Source organism: Anguilla rostrata, chromosome 1, assembly GCF_018555375.3.
Source record: "Anguilla rostrata isolate EN2019 chromosome 1, ASM1855537v3, whole genome shotgun sequence".
In the NCBI taxonomy this organism is placed as follows: Eukaryota; Metazoa; Chordata; class Actinopteri; order Anguilliformes; family Anguillidae; genus Anguilla; species Anguilla rostrata.
In genome coordinates this window covers 83367297-83386956 of record NC_057933.1, presented here as the reverse complement: position 1 = coordinate 83386956, position 19660 = coordinate 83367297, and the positions used below count along the sequence as shown (strand labels likewise).

Genomic DNA, 19660 nt, shown 5'->3' with positions numbered 1-19660 from the left:
AACAATGTGGATGAGCTGAAAGTTTCAACAGCACTTTTTGGGAAAAGAAGCTTGCCACAGGTGTCTGAGAAGGTCATGAATATGTAAACATGACTTGAGGGATACTTTGTAAATGGAGTAAAATTCATAGTTAAAAGTACATTTGCTATAAGCATATAATCAGATGGTACATGTATGGCCATTGCTTGCAAAATCTCATATCCTAATCAATAGCCTGTGTGTTTCTATTGAAAACTGCATGTACTGTGTATAATTCAAAATGAAAACAAGCTGTACAAAACAGATCTTAAGATTACATTTAAGTTTTAAATCCAAGAAAATTTTGCAAACCTCCTCCAAGGCACAACAATCTCCCCTCACATGAATGTGCAAAGCAAATGTCTTGGCAATCCAGCCATTACTTTTCAATATATGTTTGGCCTGATGGTGGCGCTAGATGAAGGGGTCATGGGGTCGCCAAAATCAATATGTTTCTTGCTCGTGTCAACATAAATGTGCCCAGAAAATCTCATGGCAATCCAGCCATCACTTTTCCAGATATGGCTGTCACAGATGGACAAACAAATGGACGGAAAGGCTTATGGACAAATGGACGGACGGATGGATGGACAAATGGATGGACGGATGCCATTACATAACCTCCTTGGTGGAGCACTGAAGCCCCTGCTCATAGTGTGATCACCAGTGTGATTTACCACAGACTCAAGCCCGTGATAGCCAGCCTGCTCTCTTGGAGAACACTACCCACTGAACCACTTGGAATTTGTCCCAATGTTTTAATAATACTTCTATTTACTCTGACACAAAGCAGAGCATTTCAGAGTCGGTGTTCTTCAAACCGCAAAAGGCAGAGCAAGGCACTTAACCTGAATTGATTCAGTAAAATATCCAGCTCTATAAATGGGTTGCTTGGGGGAAAAATGTAAGTTGCGCACGTCACTGTGGATAAGAGTATCTGCTAAAGGAATAAAATGGAATAAATGCAAACAACGCAGTGAGACTCTCACATCTGCCACCTGCCATGACGGGCATTTCCCACACCTATCTACCTTTGGATGAGGACACCAGGGGTGAGAGCAAGATACAGGGCCCAAAGTTCACGGTGGGACAGAGTATAAGAACCAGGAGAGGGCTGGGCCAGGGCCATGGGGATGTGAAGCACAGCCTGCACTATGACCACACTCTGGATCCTATGCTGTCTGGCGCTGGTGGGCTCCGCACTTGGTGAGAGGGTCCCTGTGGCTGCTGGGTAGAGGGGAGGGGCTTGTCTTTAGCACTGGACAGTTCAAAGATTATCTTCTGCTTTTGTACAGGTTGTTGGCTGTTCCTTGCCTACATGTATCGCTTCGTAGTAACATGTAATATGAAGTATATACTACAGTGAAAGCAATTTTTTTGTAAATCAAAAATATGTTTAAATACATGAAACAGTCATGAATCACTTAAAGTTCAAAGTATCTATCCCATAATAGTTGACTTTATTGTGAATATAGTTTTATTAAACAAGTACACCTATAGCCACAGGTCTAGATTTTGAAAGGGGACTCCTTGATGAGATGGTATTGAGTTGATTCTCAGGAATTGTCAAAGTATCTGCTGTGTGTGTGTTTGTGTGTTGGGGGAGAATGTGACAGATAAAATAAAAACAAAAAAGTTGAAATAAAATATTACCCATTATGGGTTTGATGACTCTATTCCGGCTTGTTTTCGGATTTCAGGTTGTGGAGCGCCAGCCATTAAGCCACAGATCAGCGGCTACAACAAGATTGTGAACGGTGAGAACGCTGTGCCCGGGTCCTGGCCCTGGCAGGTGTCCCTACAGGTGACCGCACCTTCCTTTTAAGATCCTCTTCATCAGTTGTTCCTGCCATCCTGTCCTGCCCAATTACAGCCAAAATAGAAACCCTGCCTAGCTACCCTCCCCCTTTCTGTCTAAACAATTCCATGTATATAAATATACTGTATGTGTGTGTGTGTGTGTGGACTGTGTGCATAAAGAAATACATGTCATTCTTAATGTTTTACAGCATTAACTGAGCCTCTCTCTCCCGCTCCCCCTCTCCCTCCCTCCCTCCTCTTTCTCCCCCCCCCCTCCCTTTCCCTCCCCCCTCCCCCCCCCTCTCTCTCTCTCTCCTCCCCCCTCTCTCTCTCACAGGAGTCCACTGGGTTCCACTTCTGTGGGGGGTCCCTGGTCAGCCAGTACTGGGTCATCACAGCTGCCCACTGCGGGGTCTCGTAAGTAACACAGCTGCTTCCCGAAAGCTGTTTGCCCTCAGGAAAATGAAAGATACTGCAACGTATTGAAATTAGAAATATTCATATTCAGATATTATCAACATTTCAAATATACACTATATACATTTTACCAATTTTATACTCACTTACAGACAGGTGACGAATCAAAGGCAAAACCAACATAAAGTGTCTTTGTGAGGTGTTCGGCCACCACGAGCCTCCAGAACAGCTTCATAAAATCTACAAGTCTCTGGAGCTGTACTGAAGGGATTTTTACAAAAGATATTCCCTCATTTAGTGTTTCATGATGGTGGTGGAGAGCGCTGTCTAACACGTTGGTCCAAAATCTCCCATAGGTGTGCAATTCGGTTGAGATCTGGTGACTACGAAGGCCATACCATATAATTCACATCATTTTCATGCTCACCAAGCCATTCAGTGACCCCTTGTGTGATAACATGGTGAAGGATGACTCATACATATATATATATAATTTTGTTGCTGTGATCATTATACATTCCAGTACGATAGCAGCATGTTACATCTCCATAGGGGTGCTGTTTTTGTTTGTGTGTCCGTGTATGTGCATGTTACCGAGGTAACCAGACTGGGTTTGTTCTCCCCTCCCCCCTCGCCAGCGCCTCCCGACACAGGGTCATCCTTGGTGAGCACGATCGCCAGTCCAATGTTGAGCAGATCCAGGTCAAGACCATCGCCAAGGTAAGAGCCCTCATGCCACACTGAGCATTCAGCTGTGCCCCCGCTCATACCATAGATACATCAGCCTGTCTGTCTGAGTGCCTCACCAAACCCTGTTTGTAACAGAACAGAAATTATACATTTTAATTTAAGAGCGAGTTTAAATTTCAGGATAAACTGTTGATTTATATCAAGGCCTTGGCCAGGACTCAAACCCTGGGACGTCGAGGCTACAGGGCTACTACTGAACGTGTGGCTCTTCCACAGGTCATCTCTCACCCCTACTACAACGGCCAGAACTTCAACAACGACGTCACCCTGCTGAAGCTGTCCTCCCCGGTCCAGTTCACCTCCCGCATCTCCCCGGTGTGCCTGGCCACCTCCAGCACCAGCGTGCCAGCCGGGACCCTCTGTGTCACTACCGGCTGGGGGAAGACGCAGTTCACCTGTCAGTCTATCCCACAATTCCCTCACCATCTAAGGCCTTGGCACAGCCGCAAAAGCACCGGTTTTCCTTACTCTAGGCTAAAATATACTTCTTCACGTCTTCATGATCTATTCATCCCGTTTTGGGGAACTGGGCACTGTCTGTTAGCCATCTTTTAAATCTTTTCAGGTTTTATTTATTTATTTATTTTTTGTTGGCTGAGAAACTCGCCTTCCTTCTTGTGTTGTTTTGGTGTTGGCTTGGCAACTCGCCTTCCTTCCTGTGTTGTTTTGGTGTTGGCTTGGCAACTTGCCTTATCCGTGGCTCTCGTCTGGCTTTCCCTCCAAACAGCGACCCCCCGATATCTCCAGCAGGTGGCGCTCCCGATACTCAGCCAGGCCCAGTGCAGGCAGTACTGGGGCCAGAGCCGCATTACTGACGCCATGATCTGCGGTGGAGCCTCGGGAGTGTCCTCTTGCCAAGTAACTACACACACTTTCACCCACTATACACTTTTATCCACTACACACACTTTCATTACATTACATTACATTACATTTATTTGGCAGACGCTTTTATCCAAAGCGACGTACAAAAAGTGCATTTCATGGTCATAGACAACTACTAAACACAGGTTCATAGATACATACTATTTTGTACAGCTATTCTAGCAGAACACAGTTTTTTTAGTTAGTCAGAACACTATTTGACTAACCTCTGCAAAGCCACTAGGCAGAAGAATGAGCTCAGTTTAGGACAATACAAATTACCAAAATGCTGGATGGGGCAACATGTAACAAGTGTCATAAGGGGGGGATTTAGAGGAATATACAGTGTGGTGTAGTAGTCTAGGTATAGTCTGAGAGTGAGTTCAGGCACGCAGAAGATGGTATGAGGGAGTTCGGACGGATTCATCCACTATACACACATATATCCACTACAAACACTTTCATCCACCACACACACTTTTATCCACACTGACTTACAGGGCTCACATTCCCTTTTTTAAATTTATTTAGAGCCCAAAATGGGGCTGAACATATTCCCACCCTAATTTGGAATGGCCAATTGTGTGCGACTGCAGCTGCGTTTATGCACGAACCCCAATTCTGTTTCGCCACAGTGCAGCCACATCCGCGTTCACCCAAAACGTGGTGTCACCAGCTGCTTCTTTTCACACTGTAGACGACAGCTAAGCTCACATAGAGCGGAGTCGAAGGAACACCTTCCATGTGCAGCCTTAGCATGCAGTCCTCAGGCACCCGATCGACCAGCAGGGGTCCCTAGAGAGCGGTGAACGCAGACCCCGAATGGACTGAAGGCTGGCCGATGCAAGCAGACATTGCGCGTCGCCCTATGGAGCAAGTGGCCAGCCAACACTAGCATGGCCTCGTTTTGATCCAAATTAGCCACCTAGCAGCCCCCACAGCTCATCTTTTGACGAGCAATCAATTTTATATTAATACAGCTGGACATTTACATGAGCAGGTGCACGTTAAGCATGCTGCTCAAGAGTACAACAGAGCCCCACACGGAAATCCAATTTATGACGTCTGCTAACACTGCTAACACACATGCACGCACGCGCCCACCCACACACACAGCATAGAAACTCGCACACATACATGAGAGTCATTGCCTGTCATACTTCGCCATGTTCCCAAGTTTTCTTTGCTCTCATTCCACCAGCAGACGCCACTGTATCACATCTCTCCTGACCTCACCACTATTACACACATCTCCCATCATCCTCTTTCACGCAAGCCTCTCCTCCTCTCTCTCTCTCTCTCTCTCCCTCTCCCCTCTTCCGAGACAGGGTGACTCTGGCGGGCCTCTCGTCTGTGAGAGGAGTGGAGTTTGGCACCAGGTGGGCATCGTGTCCTGGGACCCGAGCAACTGCAACGTGCGAGCGCCCGCCGTGTACTCCCGCATCTCCTACCTGCGCCAGTGGATCGACCAGACTATGGCCTACAACTAGGGAGCGTCACAAAACGGCCTCCTCACCGGGAAAGCGTGCGGCAGCAAAGAGCCAGCCAGGGGGGGGAGAAGCCCACCGTCCGGTTGCTCTGCCAGCTTTTAAGTTTGATCCCAGCACAAGTTGTGACCAAATAATAAATGCGTTTAAAAAAATAGCAATTCAATCACGCACGTCTATCTGTGTTCTTGAAACTGGGTTTCCACTGGCTAGCCCACCACCGAGACGGTGTTTTGTGTAGAAAATGTATACCCCGTTCATCTGCAGCATGACAGCAGCAATATTAATTGGCACGCTGCAGGGAAAAAAAACTCCTGCCTTCCTAGCACAGGTGGTAGGTGGTGAGAATTTTATCACAAAATGGCTGTGCATCAAACACATGAGCGTTCTGCAGTGGTGTCAGATGAAGACAATAACCAATAACCAAGAGAATGCTTTAATGTGCACATATGCAGATGACAAGATTCTCAGTCTGTCCTTTGACCATTGCTTAAAAAGCTGTGCTTATACAGCATTACCATTACCCTTAAACTGCTGACGTTTTACTACATCTTTGTAACACTGTGCATGTTTGTCATACCGTGTTCATCCAGCACATCATGGAACTTAAGATCTTCAATTCAGAAAACTCTTTGAAGGTGCCTGCGTTTTTCTCAGAAATATTCTAATCATCAGATTAGAGGGCCAACCAGAAGTGAACTGGAAGTGAATATCCATGCGGAAGACTTTGCGTCACATCTCATGCAAGTGGTATAACTTCACATCAAATTAAATTTAGTTGCCACATTTTACGGTTTGTCTTCGAAGCACATGATGAGATGAGCAAGCACATGAAGCACATGATGAGATGGACAAGAACAAGGCAGATATTACAACAAGGCCTTTTCCTGGCCAAAAAGTAACCCAGGTAATCATGGAGCTCCAACACATCACACACATTCAAACACAAATGACGATACATGCCTATTTTTATTTTATTTTCTTCTAACGCAAATTAACATCATCTCAAAGTAGCTGGCCAAGAAACAGCTGAGCAGCCAACTTTCCAGTTACTTTTGAAAATAGAAGGGCTGTCTGTAAAGGTTATTTGACCACTCTCTTGTCCTGACTTTTCAAGACTTTCTATGATAAACATATTTTCATAGACAAGAGCTTTGTGAAGACCTTTATAATGTGTTACAGAATGAGCAAAACTTTCTGGTTTAAAATATTTGTAGACTCACCCCAGAATGTTTGCAGATGTAAGTTTTAAAAGAATTACTTAATAGAAAATACTACCACAATAAATACACACCCACAATAATGTCAGTGGTACTTTATTACACCAATCTTGTAATTTACTAAACATGGCTGAATTAGGATCTTGTTAACAAACCTAGGGTTGGGAGGGAGTTTAGACGACAGTTGTGCAGACTTTAAAAACGAAAAACCCCTCCGACTGTTTTTTCCTTTTCATCTTCACTCCTGTCCTATACTGCCCTCTACAGGGCTGGAGAGGTTAGTAGGTGGAGCTAGCGTTCATACATCTCCTTCAGGATCTTAATGCTTTCGCTGTACCGCAGCTGGTTCTTGCTCGAGGCCTCTTTCCACCTGACACGCAGAAAAGGGTATTTTATTTTCAACCAATGTTCACAGACACAATGGAGACAGCTCTGAAAACTGATAAACATTTTAAAGGCAAAAAAATCTACTTTACTCTGGACAGACTGCTTACACAGGATTTTAGTCTATATGGTGGTTGCTGTGTTTATGCCTTGTAGTTATATACACCTTGTTGCAGTATAAAGAAATATGTTCTTAGTTCAAAGTTTTGTGTTTCCATTACATATTTTATTTCCTTATCAGAAATGCACAACCTGCACATAATTAAGATGTATGTAACTTACTTTTGTCTAATTTTCTTCCAGCGTTCCATATGGCTGTACAGCAAAGTAGACGACTCAGGAGCAGGTTCAGAAGGCTGGAACACATTTTTTAAAAAAACATTATATTTAAATGAGAAGAAAACCAAAGGTTTACAATTAATGACTGACCATGGCTCTAGAACACTGCGAAATTCTAAACTGTATTGAAAAATTGACCCTGCATGTTGACTGAAATCATAATCCCCCCCCCTCCCCCCCTTTATTAGGTTATCTTTCACCCCAGCTGCCAATGCTGAGGAAACTGCCCACCCGGACATGCGGGGGAAATCTCGTACCCGGACATGCGGGGGAAATCTCGCACCCGGACATGCGGGGGAAATCTCGCACCTGGACATGCGGGGGAAATCTCGCACCTGGACATGCGGCGGAAATCTCGCACCCGGACGTGCACTTTTTGTACGTCGCTTTGGATAAAAGAGTGTGCCAAATAAATGTAATGTAAAGACATGCGGGGGAAAAACGCCCACCCGGACGTGTGGGGGAAATCGCCCACCTTGCTGGCGGCGGGCTTGTCCGTGAGCGGGATGCGCAGGTTGACGGGGTCTCCGGAGGGGCTGACGGGGCAGGGAGACGGCAGGGGGAGCCGGTAATAATTCTGAGCCTTCCCGTTCTGCATGTCAGCCACCTGAAACACAAAGTAAAAACCTTTCCCATTCCATCAATGCGATGTGACGTGTTCCACTGCGGTGATAGCATGCAGGAGCCTTTCTTGCATTCTGTAAAGAGCAGCATCGCTACGCCCTCCCACCCCCAAAACCACAATGGTCACCGCTTTTTGGGCGAGGGCTGACCTCGTCCTCCCCCACACTGTGAGGGGGGCTGGGGGAGACGGCCCGCTCCCTGGCGGCGGGGTTGTTGCGCATCCAGGCCCGGCAGATGGGGTACAGAGGCGTGCCGCTGCTGAACTGGGCCAAGTCCACACTGCGGTCGAACAGCTTGATGATGTACGCGTCTGAATGCGCCGGAGCGAGGAGGAGGGAAAAAACAGGGAGGGAAAAAGGAAAGAACAGTGAAAACAGATAGGGCAAACGATGGCAAGATGAAGGCTAGGGTTGCAAAATTTCTGGAATATTCACTTTTCAGTTTCCAGAAATTTCAGAAAGTTTCTCTCTCTTTTCGAACCCTTTGCAAGGCTAGCGGGGGCACAGAGTTCGGCCTTCCCAGGGATTTTTCAAACGAGATGCTTACTCTGTTTGTGCTGGCTGCTCTCCGACAGCCCGTCGTCCATCTCCTTGCGCTTCTTCCGCCGGTGCTGTGGGAACCGTGACGACGGCCTGTGACATCACCCACACAGAGGGCACCTTTAACTTTCCACAGTGCAGTCACCCCAGCAAACACCCACCCCAGTAAACATCCACCCCAGAAAACATCCACCCCAGCAAACATCCATCCCAGCAAACATCCATCCCAGCAAACATCCACCCCAGCAAACATCCACCCCAGAAAACATCCACCCCAGCAAACATCTACCCCAGCAAACATCCATCCCAGCAAACATCCAAAGAAAGAAAACCAAAAAGGGGCTTACCGCTTTCCAGTGGAAGAAGGAGACAAATCCCTGCGTAAGAAACTCATGTCAGGACGCTCAATTAAAGCAAATCAATCTGCGGTGATTTTGTTCATGAGTATTGTTTCTGTAGAAAAGCAACTTCTTTGAACACTTGGCCCAAATTATGTGGACACCTGACATCCAACATATCATCCAAAATTATGGGGATTAATATGGAGTTGGTCCACCCTTTGCTGCTATAACAACCTCCTCTCTTCTGGGAAGGCTTTATACTAGATGTTGGAGCATTGCTGCAGGGATCTGCTTCCATTCAGCCAGAAGAGCATTAGTGAGGTCAAGCACTGATTGGGCGATTAGGCCTGGCTCACAGTTGACGTTTTAATTAATCCTGAAGATGCTGGATGGGGTTGAGGTCAGGGCTCTGTGCAGCACAGTCAAGATCTCCCACACCGATCTCCACAAAACCATATCTATATGGACCTCACTGTGTGCCTGGGGGCACTGTCATGCTGAAACAGGAAAGAGCCTTCCCCAAACTGTTGCCACAAAGTTGGAAGCCCTGAATCATCTATAATGTCATTACATTAAGACTTGCCTTCACTGGAACTAGGAGAACTATCCCAAACCATGAAAAACAGCCCCAGACCAAGGGTGTGTCCACATACTTTTGGTCATATAGTGCATGATCAGCCTTAGCTGCAGTGGTCCATCTGGTGATATATTTGTGTATAAGAAAAGAATGCTTCCTACTTGCTCAGAGAATCTGCAGCTGGCTTTCCCGTCTCATCGTCATTCTGTTCTCTGCAAAAGACATACATTTACCACAGGCTCAGGGGGGATCATTTAGGCAGCCAGCAATGTCCTGGAGAAGTTCCACAAAGAAATAAACCTATTGCAAGATTTGGGCATTTTTTGGTAGGAAGGAAGCATTCTGCAGAAACTTAGTTACACCGACTACTTCCCTTTTTATAAAAGACAAGGATAACACATGCGTGACAGAAGTACTTCTGACCGATGGGCCACGCAGCGCCGACACTCACCTCTCGCTGTCGCTCTTCTCCACTAGCCCCTGTAGTACGGCATCCAGACGGCTCCGAGCGCTAGCCGTATCGGCGTCTGCAAAGGCACGAGGTTCCGTATTATTAGCCGGCAAACAACCACCCCTACAGGCGCCCGCGGTCTGTCCTATCTGAGTCCTCCCGACTCTATACGAGAACATTAGAGAGGGCCTCATTCCCATAAGCAAGACCGACTAGCTGGTGGTGGAAACATGTAAATTGAACTTTCAACCTAAAATTTAAGTGATTTCAAAAAGAAAGCTTATTTGAATGCACCTACATTGTATGTAGCATGTGCATTATTATGCTTGAGATATGGTAAATGTGTCAAGTTAATGCTTCACTTTGTATAGTCCAGTGGTACATATATAACATTAAAAACAGCAACTTTGCACAGCGGTATGATTATGTGAGACAGACGTGTTTCCACCCATGTACCAAGTAAATATGCTGTTATCGCTGATATTAAAGCGAAGGGCCACTGGGGGAAAAAGTTGAAAAGCTGAGAACGCACGCGCTTCACCTGGTTTTTCGGTCTTGATTTTAACGTGCAGCATCTTCAGTCCAAATGATCTTCACTTAACGCTATGACACATGAATTAAAGACATGATAACATTATATTAGTTTGCGCACTAGAAAGGCAGTGGTTATCATTGTGGTAAATTACAATAACGTTACTTTAAAGTAATATAGCTGGCTACATCCATAGCTTTCCAAACAACTAAGCTAGACTATAATTGATATTTTATTGGTGCAACGTTATCTAGCTTGTTGGAATAATTTATATAATCGATAATCTACGCATTCTAGTTGTAGCTATTTAATTAACGTTATAAACACATTTTCTAATACAAGTTCGTGGCAAATGTGGCATCCAAGGTAGCAAGAAAACCAATAATGACAATTAACAAGCTAACAACCAAAACGCATGTACTTCGTTTAAACGGACTAATTTAGCTGACCAGTCAAGTCGACTCACAATACTCTGAAAATGAGTGGCTAGCAACTGCTAGCTACAGTCCGAAACCAGTAGACTAAGCCGATGAAACACTGTAGCTAACGCTAAAAAGCTGTCCGGCTGTAAAATATCAACTTAACATATAACTAAACACTACAAACCTTCACTTGTGATTCATGTCAACATCGACGACGAAGCAATAATAAATGCAACTGGAAACAAAAATGTAAATTCTCTTTAGCTGACGATACCTCCAAGCTATAGTTGTGTATAGTCCTGCAACGGACATTCCTCTTCCGCGCGCAACCTAATTCCTCTTCACGTATTGGTGAAAATGGAAGTCCACCTCTTTTTGTCATTGGTGGTTTTTGAAGTCATTCACAAATCACGGGCATCTCGATTGGCTAGTTGTGGCTGTTGCGTAAAAATTATTAGGGTCGAGACGACATTTCCCACAATTCCCTTTGTTTGCATAAAATATGAACGTTTGCAGGACCTATGGTTAGAAGTTAGTTCTGTGGTTTATACTACATTGAATATGTTATCAAAAGTGAAGTAACTAAGCCGACCAACGACAGATGTAATTGCTAAATGTATTTTGAAAAAATTTCTAAATATCAAATAGCGTTTTGGTGTACAGTTTGTGTTTACCAGCCATTTCTCACTGGTCGCTTGGTGACCAAACAGAAACCCGGAAAGGCGCGCTATTTGGTTCGTTGGTTAGAAAAGCTATACTAACACTTGACAGTTTGAGACAATTTAGTCGAAAGTTGAAACGCTGAGAACTAAGTAGAATAGTAGTAGACACGGTCATCAGTAATTGTTTGGATTCATATTCATATTAGTGTGTTAACGGGAATCGCGTATTTGCTGAGTCAAAAACGTTAAGCTGTCTGATTTGGAACAACATGAAATCCAGGTAAGGAACATTAGTAGCCAGCTAGGTAGACTAATCTAGCAGTCAAAGCTAACTATCCGGCTGTCTTTTACACCAGCATTCGGTAGCCAGCTAGCACTGCTGATGAATGTGTGTCTTTCGTTCCATAGTTCTCGTGCAATATTCACCAGACAAAACATATTTCCCCCGGATCCCCGTAAACCGAAAACACATTACAACCCATCTCCGACGAAAAAGATTCCGAAAAAACAGAGAAAGACGGCGAGTATTCATTATATTTGTGTTTGAAATGTTTTGCTAACAGTTTCCGAGACGTTCACACGGATGCATGTAGTCATGACTCTGTAGCTCCCATTTCAAGAATATCGTATTTAGCTAAGCACAAATAATCACGCACTAGTAAGAGGGAGTCATTATCGCAATACAGCATTATCTAACTCATGTTCTCACTCCTCCTGAATACGTTCTCTCTTATTTTCTGCGTTTTCTTTTGCATTTTACAGAACCTAAGTCCGGTTCGTCTAGCTAAGCCCACCAGCCTCTCTGTACCTCAGGTGGAACCATTGACACTTGAAGGCCAGAGCTTCACTGGGCCACCTTCCGACCCCCTCCCCTGCATGCCTCCCTCCATAGAGCCCCAGCCCAGCTTCTCTGAATCCTGGCCTTCCACTGATCAAGAATCATCACCTGCAAACACCACAGCCTTCCCACAGAGTGAGGTTCTGGCACACTCTGCCTCTTCAGGAAAATACCAGGCCTCTTTCACACCTGCTGCCACACAAGAGGATTCAGTGTTGGCGAAGTAATCAAAATTATAACTAATTTTTTCGGTCTTCACCGAAATGGTAGTGATTTCCTTTAGGATATTGGTGTCTCTCATGACCATGCATTGTACCCCAGGTATGTGGAGCGATTCCGCCACGGCCAACCCCAGAGTCGAGAGGAGAGGCAGCGCTCAGCAGCGACAGTGGAAGAGTGGCAGCCATTTTGGTGGCTGTCTTCTTCTTCTCCCCCCTCCTCCAGCCATGTCACCACAAAACCTGTGCAGCAAGGTGCTTAAATTTGATTCTCCATTTCTGTCTTCTGCTGCCCAAAATCCATTGAAACATGGCAACTGCAGTAAAATACACAGCTTGTTATTGCAGTTTAAAAAAATTTTTTTTTACTGAATTCATTTTGGCTGCGAGAGCGAAGTGGGAGTTTTCATTACGTAGTGCTGCATTTTGACACATGATTGACTGTCCTCTTCCTCTCTTGTTTCATGCTTCTAGGCCGCGCTTCTGCCCATGAACGTAACCAATTAAGCACAAGCCCCATTGAGCACATCCGACCCAGCCCCCCTCTCTCCCCACACGGAACGCCCCTCGACTTCTCCGTCATGGTCAGTGTGTAGTGTAACACTTGGTGAACTTTCTATGCTCCTTTATTCTTACTTCAGGCCTGTTGAATTGAGAAACAAATGCACCAAGTTGCTGAGGGTGGCCATATCTTTTATTTGTGACTATGACACTATATTTTCTGCTTATTTTCACCTGGGACACCAGGTCAGAGGAAAGTGATCATTCTGTGATGTTAACTTTCGGGATTAAAAATAACTCCCAACAGTACCATCAAGGCCATATGTAAATATCCTTTTTTATTCAGTGTCAAGAATCACAACTACTGTGGTATAATGTTACGTAATCCGCAGTTTATTTTATGCAATATGATGGTTCCCTGTTATGAATCACACAGCACATGTAAATTTTCCTTTGGTTTCTATGTTGTCTGGATTTCTGCAAAATTGCTAAATCAGATCTGATGGGCATATCCCCCGTCTCTCTGTCCTGTAGGGTCTGTCAGACTCCTCCCACTGTGACCCTCCTGATCCAGGGATACTGCAGCTGCAGGAGAGGGCCAGTAGGCTCCTCCAGAGGAGGTGCAGTTTGGGCCGGGCGGTTGGGCAGTGGTTCGGATGAAAGATAAAATGTGCACGCCATATTTTATCCTTCCTTTAGTGTGACCTGCAGCAGTGTGCATACAGTAAGGCTCGGTGAAAAGCAGTTGATGTAGAAGTCATCTGTGGCACAGCTGAGACCCAGTGGCTGTGTATGAAGTGTTGTCATAATAAATGTTACATTCTAGTGCTTGACAGGTTAAGCCTTGGCTGATAAAGACCTTTGTGGGCTAAACAAAGTTTAGCATGCATTAAAAACCCTGTTGATTAAAACACTGATGACACAATGACACATGTGCACCCAGGTAATTATAATGAAGACTCGCATTTATTTAAAGTGCATTATCACAAACATGGGTCTCAAAACACTACAATAAAATAAAGGATACATAAAATTATTGTTCAAAAACACATGTAGTACATACTGATATACACACATACAGGGGCAAAATAAGAATAAAATAAACAGAATAAAACTGGGACGATGAACTATACAACCATTATCAGGCCCTGATACACATCTGTGTTATTTATTAATGGTGTTAATACCACCCAATAATGCTATAGCAGGCTTTAATAACTTGAGTAAAGGTGTCTTGATAGCAATGTCCAATCAGAGTTTTTATAATGGTCATGGTGGGGTTCTGACACCCTGGTCCCAGAGAACTGCAGAGTGCTGGTTTTTGTCATCACTCAACCTTCAATTACCTCACATGGCTTCTTGACGCTGAATTGCTTGCTGCTTTTAAGGTTACATCTTGTGTCTCTCCTGGACCAGGATTGCAGAACCCTGGGTTAGAGTTACGCAGTAGGAGATCTCCACATTAGGTAGACACATTTGACCGGCTGTATAATTGTGTACAGTTAAAATTCCGTTTTTGTGCAGTGATGTCTTCTGCAGTTTAAATTCTGTTCCATGTTCAGTAATGTCTTCTACAGTTTAAAGTCTGTTCTGTGTGCAGTGATGTCTTCTGCAGTTTAAATTCTGTTTCATGTTCAGTAATGTCTTCTGCAGTTTAAATTCTGTTTCATGTTCAGTAATGTCTTCTACAGTTTAAAGTCTGTTCTGTGTGCAGTGATGTCTTCTGCAGTTTAAATTCTGTTCCATGTTCAGTAATGTCTTCTGCAGTTTAAATTCTGTTCCATGTTCAGTAATGTCTTCTACAGTTTAAATTCTGTTCCATGTTCAGTAATGTTTTCTGCAGTTTAAATTATGTTCCATGTTCAGTAATGTCTTCTACAGTTTAAAGTCTGTTCTGTGTGCAGTGATGTCTTCTGCAGTTTAAATTCTGTTTCATGTTCAGTAATGTCTTCTGCAGTTTAAATTCTGTTTCATGTTCAGTAATGTCTTCTGCAGTTTAAATTCTGTTCCGTGTTCAGTACTGTCCTCTGCAGTTTAAATTCTGTTCCGTGTTCAGTACTGTCCTCTGCAGTTTAAATTCTGTTCCGTGCTCAGTGATGTCCTCTGCAGTTTAAATTCTGTTCCGTGCTCAGTGACGCCTGTCTTTCCCTTTCAGTGAACACTCCCTCAGTAGCAGCTCACTACCTATCAGCTCTGAGGGCGTGGGCTGTTCAGACCTGTCCTCGCCTTTCAGTGTAGATGAGCCTGCCCAGAGACCTGTAGCTCCCAGTCTCATTAACCATACTACTGGTGAGTCAGAGGAAGAGGAAGGGGTTTGATACACTGCATGAAAAACAGAATTTCTGGATGACTTGTGAAATTTGGGGTGTGTCCATTGTGAGTGGTTGTTTTCCCCTGTCAATGTGTATTTCTGGAAACTTCTGCACACTCCGGTGATTTCTGGTTTGTAGATTTTCCTGATTAGTTCATGGACTCTGCCCGCACTGAAATTTCATGGCGTGTCCTGAGACTCGGGTGGCCATGTCTGATAATTTATCCGTGTCTGGACAAGAACACCTCCGTGCACAAAATGATGTCCATTTCTGACAGAATTGTGGTTTTGGACGTTGACATGCTACACATGGCAGGAAACGTGTCTGTAAATGCAGCTTTTCATGCAGTGCTATGTTTCCAGGGTGTTTACCAGACGGGCATGACTTATTTGCTTGATGCTAAAGTCATGAGTCATTTTCTTTTTTCTTTTTTTTGTTATTCTTCCTTATTTCTTCTTCTCCTCGTTTTTTTCTTCTTCCCCGTTCAGCACAGTTAAAAGTCATTTCTCATCCATGAAACACGTGACCGCAGGTTCGATGAGGATGCGTTCCATTCACTGCGTTACTCTGCGCTGAACCCCACAGCCCTGAACACCGGTCCCATGGCCACGCCTTCCGTGGGCGCCTTCCTGGCCACTCGCACGCGCCCAGAAGATGACATCCTGTTCCAGTGGCGTTTGAGGAGGAAGATGGAACAGGCCCGGCAGTGGCCCCTCCCGCACGCACAAGGTCCGGCTCGTCATCAGCCCCCAGTCAGCAGCCTGGCCCCACAGGTTAGGCGCTGTGCCTCAGTGAAACGCACTCGCAGCCTGCACAACCCCCCCCACCCCCCACCTCAGGCCAATGAGTTGCTCTTCAACAGTGAATACTGTTTATGTGTGTGTGTGTGTGTGTGTGTATAAACAATTTGTGCTGTGCCACCTTAAAATCTGAGTCAAAGCAGATGACCCTTTTTTTGGCAGCAGTAGCAGCTCTGCTCTTGGTTGTATCTGTATGAGCTGCTTTGCAGTTAGATTCAGAGATCTTTGCCCTTTCTTCCATACAAATTTGCTCGAAATCGGCAGAGTTTGATGGAGAGTGTCTGTGGATAACTAATCTCAGGTCACACCACTGATTTTTGATGGGATTTAAGTCTGTCTGGCTTGGCCCTCCTACTGAAAAGAAACCTCATAGCTGCTGTCAGCGCTGTGCCTGACGGTGATGGACTATGTTTGGTTTGCACCAAAGATAGCGCTTTGCTTTCAGGCCAAAGAGCTCAAGCTTAGCCTCCCCAGACCACAAGATCTCAGGTCTCAGAGTCTGTCGCACAGCTTCTGGCTAACTCCGGGTGTGACCTAACATTCCCCTTTTGTCAGAAGTCGCTTCCTGTAGGTCAATTGGACCGTGTTCTGTGTGGTCTCTCAAAATGGAACACACCTGACCGAATTTATGTTAATATAAGTGGGGCAAACACTTATCTGTCAAGTAATTTTCAGGTTCTTACTTGTAGTTCCTTTGACATTAAATATTTTATTTTATTTTTTGACATTAGAGTTTAGTGTAGTGTGATATTTAAGTAACCAGTGTATGACTGGAAGGTTGCAGGTTTGATTCTCCGGTCGGTTCCCTTGAGCAGAATACATAACCTGAATTACTTCTGTGAACACACTGCTGTATATCTCTAAACACGCTGTGTATAGCATTGTACATCTGCTGAATGACGCCAAACGAAGTATTTATAACATTGATATATTTTAAATATTATTTCAAATGGAAGGTTCTTGTGTACGTTGTGCCCTCTAAGTTTAGGCTTTTCCTTTCTGCCGATGCACAAGGCCCAACGAGGCCTCTATCCCTCGGGTGTTCCGACTCAAAGAGCAGCCCAGCTCTTCCCAGCGGCCCCTCAGGAGGCGGGTGTCCCCGGGGCCCCCCCAGCCTCCGCGGCTCCTCGCTCTGTCCCGATCGCCAGCCCAGCGGCCTCCAGTCTCCCCCCCGACGTGCCCGTGGCGGCCCACATGCACCTCCTCTGCGACGTGCTGCCCTGCCCCCTCCGGCACCGGCCCCCCGAGAGGAGGAGGAGCCTCAGGAAATGGGAGGTTCCCACCCGGGACCCCGCCCACGGCCCTCCGATTGGCCGTTCCAGCTCCACTGAAACGGAGTCGCCGTCCCCTCCGCCACCGTCGTCCGGGACGGCCGAGGAACGACGGGGGGCCGGAGAGAGGAGGGCAGGGCGGAGGAGCGCGCTGCAGGGGGAGGAGCCTGTGAGGGGAGAAACGCGGACGGTCCCGTCCTGCAGCAGGAAAAAATCCGCCAGGTATCGCCACCGTTTCTGCCTGTCTGTGTCACCAGCTGCGGGTTCAGCTGAAATCAAAAGGCCTGCAGAAAGCTGCCTGCAGTTACTACCACAGGCCACAGGTCAGATAAAATCTGGAGAGTGTGTAAGAGGAGATATTGAGCAGGTTTGGATATTGACAGAATCATCACATTTCCTTTGTTTTCATTTAAAAAGTATTTTATGTAGTCTGTGTTATGTTAGGATCTACATTGTATCTGTCAACTTGGGGAAAAAATGATTTGCTGAAGTTGAACATGCATTGTCGAACCAGCAAAACGACTATCAGTAATAAAGAGGGCCTTTTTTTTTTTTAAGCCATAGCAGGGTTGGAGAGGGAAGTAGAGTGGACAGCCAAAAAAGGCCAACCCAAACTGAGAGAGGAGTGAGCAGGGACAGAGTGGGGGAAGAGAGGGTCACACCATGGCCCGACGAGCCCAGAAGACCACAGAGGGAGAGGGGTCAAAGGTCAAGGAAGGAAGGGCGCCCGGGTGATCGGGCACCCCCACCCTCTCCTATACACAATGCGCTGGGCCAGGTAGGCTAGTACTGCCGTAGGGCAATCTTAAGTTTTGGCAGAAGCCAATGTTCAACTTTTCCCGCAAGGTAGTTCTCTGCCCGTGAAGTAAATTTCTTCATGTGGCGTTGTGTTGGCAGGTTGTCTCGGAGGTACTGTTCCCCACCTCGGAGTCGCCCCTGCCCCCAACAACCCCCGGCTCCTTGGACTCCCCCAGATACACGCCTCCCGTGCCCCCGCAGTCCCCTGCTCCTGCCCTCCCACAATGCCCTGCTGCTGCTCCCAGCATGCCTCAGGCCCCTGAGGTTGTGGCTCAGCTGCTGGAAGAGGCTGAAGGTGAGGGGGGCTCCTGTGTGGGGGAGTTTGACCCCTGGTCTTTCCTGACCACTGTAATCTGGTAATCTGAGACGCACATGTAGGTGCTAGCCCGATGTGACCCCTAAATAAGTCACCACCTGTTGGAGAATATTTCACACGTGTGAAACGGTGTGTTGTGGATCATGAAGCACATTGCTATTTCATGAGAGAATTGTTAGTGTTGCTCCACTAGAGTAACCTGGCCTTGGTTATTTGCTGAATACTTTTACGAACCTTTTTTATATCAGTTCCCGTGGTGAATTGAATTGTATTTTTACGTTGTAATGTCTGCTTGCTGCTTCTCTTGGCCAGGGCCGTCTTGTAAATGAGATGGATCTCAATGGAACTCACCTGGTTAAATAACAGAGGAATATAAATAAAAAATAAAACCACCCCCCCCCTTTCTGCGGGTAGTTTGCTGTGTTCCCTCATGCCATGTTTTTGTTTCTCGCAGAGTCGGACGGGCTGGAGTTTGAAGATGACCCCTTGCTGCAGGTCTTGAGACAGCAGAGGGAATGGGCGAAAGAGCAGATCAGGTGATGTCCTGAAGCAGTGCCCCCTCCCCCCGAGTCTATGTGGCCCCCCACTTTTAAAACCACTGATCTACTGTAAATGCACTGCTACTGCCTCTGGAAGTGGGATGTCCATTCACTCGTGTTTATATCTTAATTATTGCTACATTCCATACTGTGATTTTGTTTTATGTATTACACTGTGCACTGAACCTCTTAAGCATTCAGTCAGCGGTGGGATTATCAGCTTGAAGTCATGAGATCTGTGAAGTGACTTTAACTTTAAGAGCTTGAATGCAGCCTTGTCAATCTAATGATGTCTTTGTGCCTTAAAAGGAGTGTGATGGAATCTTTTTTTCCCCCTTTAAGTACAGTTGAGATTGTTGTTATTTATTTACTTACCTAGTGTCTTTCTTTCTACTTTTTGCTTCTTCCAGCGAGGTGGACACAATATTGAATGAAATCCAGGATGACACATGAAGAATGACTCGGACACAGTGTACAGTAATAACATTCATTTTTGTACATAAATAAACATATGTATATATTTGTATGCTCATTTTCAAAGCCACACACATTTTTTTATCACAATAAACAATTATGAACTGTACAACAATCTCCGGGTTTGCTGCTTTTGTAAAAGTAGGCATATTGTAAGCGTACCCGT

At 45.6% G+C, this 19660-nt stretch overlaps 3 protein-coding genes across 7 annotated transcripts; 2 read left to right on the top strand and 1 right to left on the bottom strand.

Moving 5' to 3' along the window:
- Positions 1 to 1118: 1118 nt before the first annotated feature.
- LOC135241379 (chymotrypsin-like protease CTRL-1) lies at positions 1119 to 5502 on the top strand. Its single transcript, XM_064311705.1, has 7 exons — positions 1119 to 1224; positions 1719 to 1822; positions 2156 to 2235; positions 2874 to 2955; positions 3202 to 3382; positions 3713 to 3843; positions 5178 to 5502. The coding sequence occupies exons 1-7, from the start codon at positions 1173 to 1175 to the stop codon at positions 5337 to 5339; spliced, it is 792 nt and encodes a 263-aa protein (XP_064167775.1). The 5' UTR covers positions 1119 to 1172; the 3' UTR covers positions 5340 to 5502.
- A 1134-nt stretch (positions 5503 to 6636) lies between these two features.
- lin37 (lin-37 DREAM MuvB core complex component) lies at positions 6637 to 11107 on the bottom strand. Of its 3 annotated transcripts, none has more exons than XM_064311684.1 (10): positions 10950 to 11107; positions 10344 to 10414; positions 9812 to 9887; positions 9522 to 9572; positions 8790 to 8819; positions 8450 to 8535; positions 8053 to 8213; positions 7755 to 7886; positions 7223 to 7296; positions 6637 to 6926 (listed from the first exon to the last, which is right to left on the bottom strand). In XM_064311684.1, the coding sequence occupies exons 2-10, from the start codon at positions 10384 to 10386 to the stop codon at positions 6848 to 6850; spliced, it is 732 nt and encodes a 243-aa protein (XP_064167754.1). In that variant the 5' UTR covers positions 10387 to 10414; positions 10950 to 11107; the 3' UTR covers positions 6637 to 6847. The 3 variants fall into 3 exon arrangements, with proteins under 3 accessions (XP_064167754.1, XP_064167763.1, XP_064167744.1); XM_064311693.1 differs by having other exon boundaries at positions 10353 to 10414; XM_064311674.1 differs by lacking the exons at positions 10344 to 10414; positions 10950 to 11107 and adding an exon at positions 10110 to 10144 and having other exon boundaries at positions 9812 to 9976.
- A 143-nt stretch (positions 11108 to 11250) lies between these two features.
- On the top strand, positions 11251 to 19609 carry proser3 (proline and serine rich 3). Of its 3 annotated transcripts, none has more exons than XM_064311288.1 (13): positions 11251 to 11707; positions 11836 to 11947; positions 12190 to 12488; positions 12587 to 12738; positions 12958 to 13067; positions 13519 to 13604; positions 15140 to 15273; positions 15882 to 16069; positions 17111 to 17589; positions 17926 to 18145; positions 18265 to 18460; positions 18936 to 19017; positions 19431 to 19609. In XM_064311288.1, the coding sequence occupies exons 1-13, from the start codon at positions 11697 to 11699 to the stop codon at positions 19471 to 19473; spliced, it is 2112 nt and encodes a 703-aa protein (XP_064167358.1). In that variant the 5' UTR covers positions 11251 to 11696; the 3' UTR covers positions 19474 to 19609. The 3 variants fall into 3 exon arrangements, with proteins under 3 accessions (XP_064167358.1, XP_064167351.1, XP_064167367.1); XM_064311281.1 differs by having other exon boundaries at positions 15140 to 15277; positions 15823 to 16069; XM_064311297.1 differs by lacking the exon at positions 11836 to 11947 and having other exon boundaries at positions 15140 to 15277; positions 15823 to 16069.
- Positions 19610 to 19660: the final 51 nt, after the last annotated feature.

What these genes read in the sequence shown, in the direction of transcription:
- LOC135241379 (XM_064311705.1), top strand. Translation starts at nt 1,173, where the DNA reads ATGACCACACTCTGGATCCTATGCTGTCTGGCGCTGGTGGGCTCCGCA. An exon ending in GCTGCCCACTGCGGGGTCTC is followed by an intron (nt 2,236 to 2,873) that starts GTAAGTAACACA and finishes CCCCCTCGCCAG; the next exon opens with CGCCTCCCGACACAGGGTCA. An exon ending in CGGGAGTGTCCTCTTGCCAA is followed by an intron (nt 3,844 to 5,177) that starts GTAACTACACAC and finishes CTTCCGAGACAG; the next exon opens with GGTGACTCTGGCGGGCCTCT.
- lin37 (XM_064311674.1), bottom strand. Translation starts at nt 10,129, where the DNA reads ATGCACATGCTACATACAAT. An exon ending in CCTTCTTCCACTGGAAAGCG is followed by an intron (nt 8,536 to 8,789) that starts GTAAGCCCCTTT and finishes GTGATGTCACAG; the next exon opens with GCCGTCGTCACGGTTCCCAC. An exon ending in TGGAAGAAAATTAGACAAAA is followed by an intron (nt 6,927 to 7,222) that starts GTAAGTTACATA and finishes TCTGCGTGTCAG; the next exon opens with GTGGAAAGAGGCCTCGAGCA.
- proser3 (XM_064311281.1), top strand. An exon ending in TACACAATGCGCTGGGCCAG is followed by an intron (nt 18,146 to 18,264) that starts GTAGGCTAGTAC and finishes TTGTGTTGGCAG; the next exon opens with GTTGTCTCGGAGGTACTGTT. An exon ending in TGGGCGAAAGAGCAGATCAG is followed by an intron (nt 19,018 to 19,430) that starts GTGATGTCCTGA and finishes TGCTTCTTCCAG; the next exon opens with CGAGGTGGACACAATATTGA.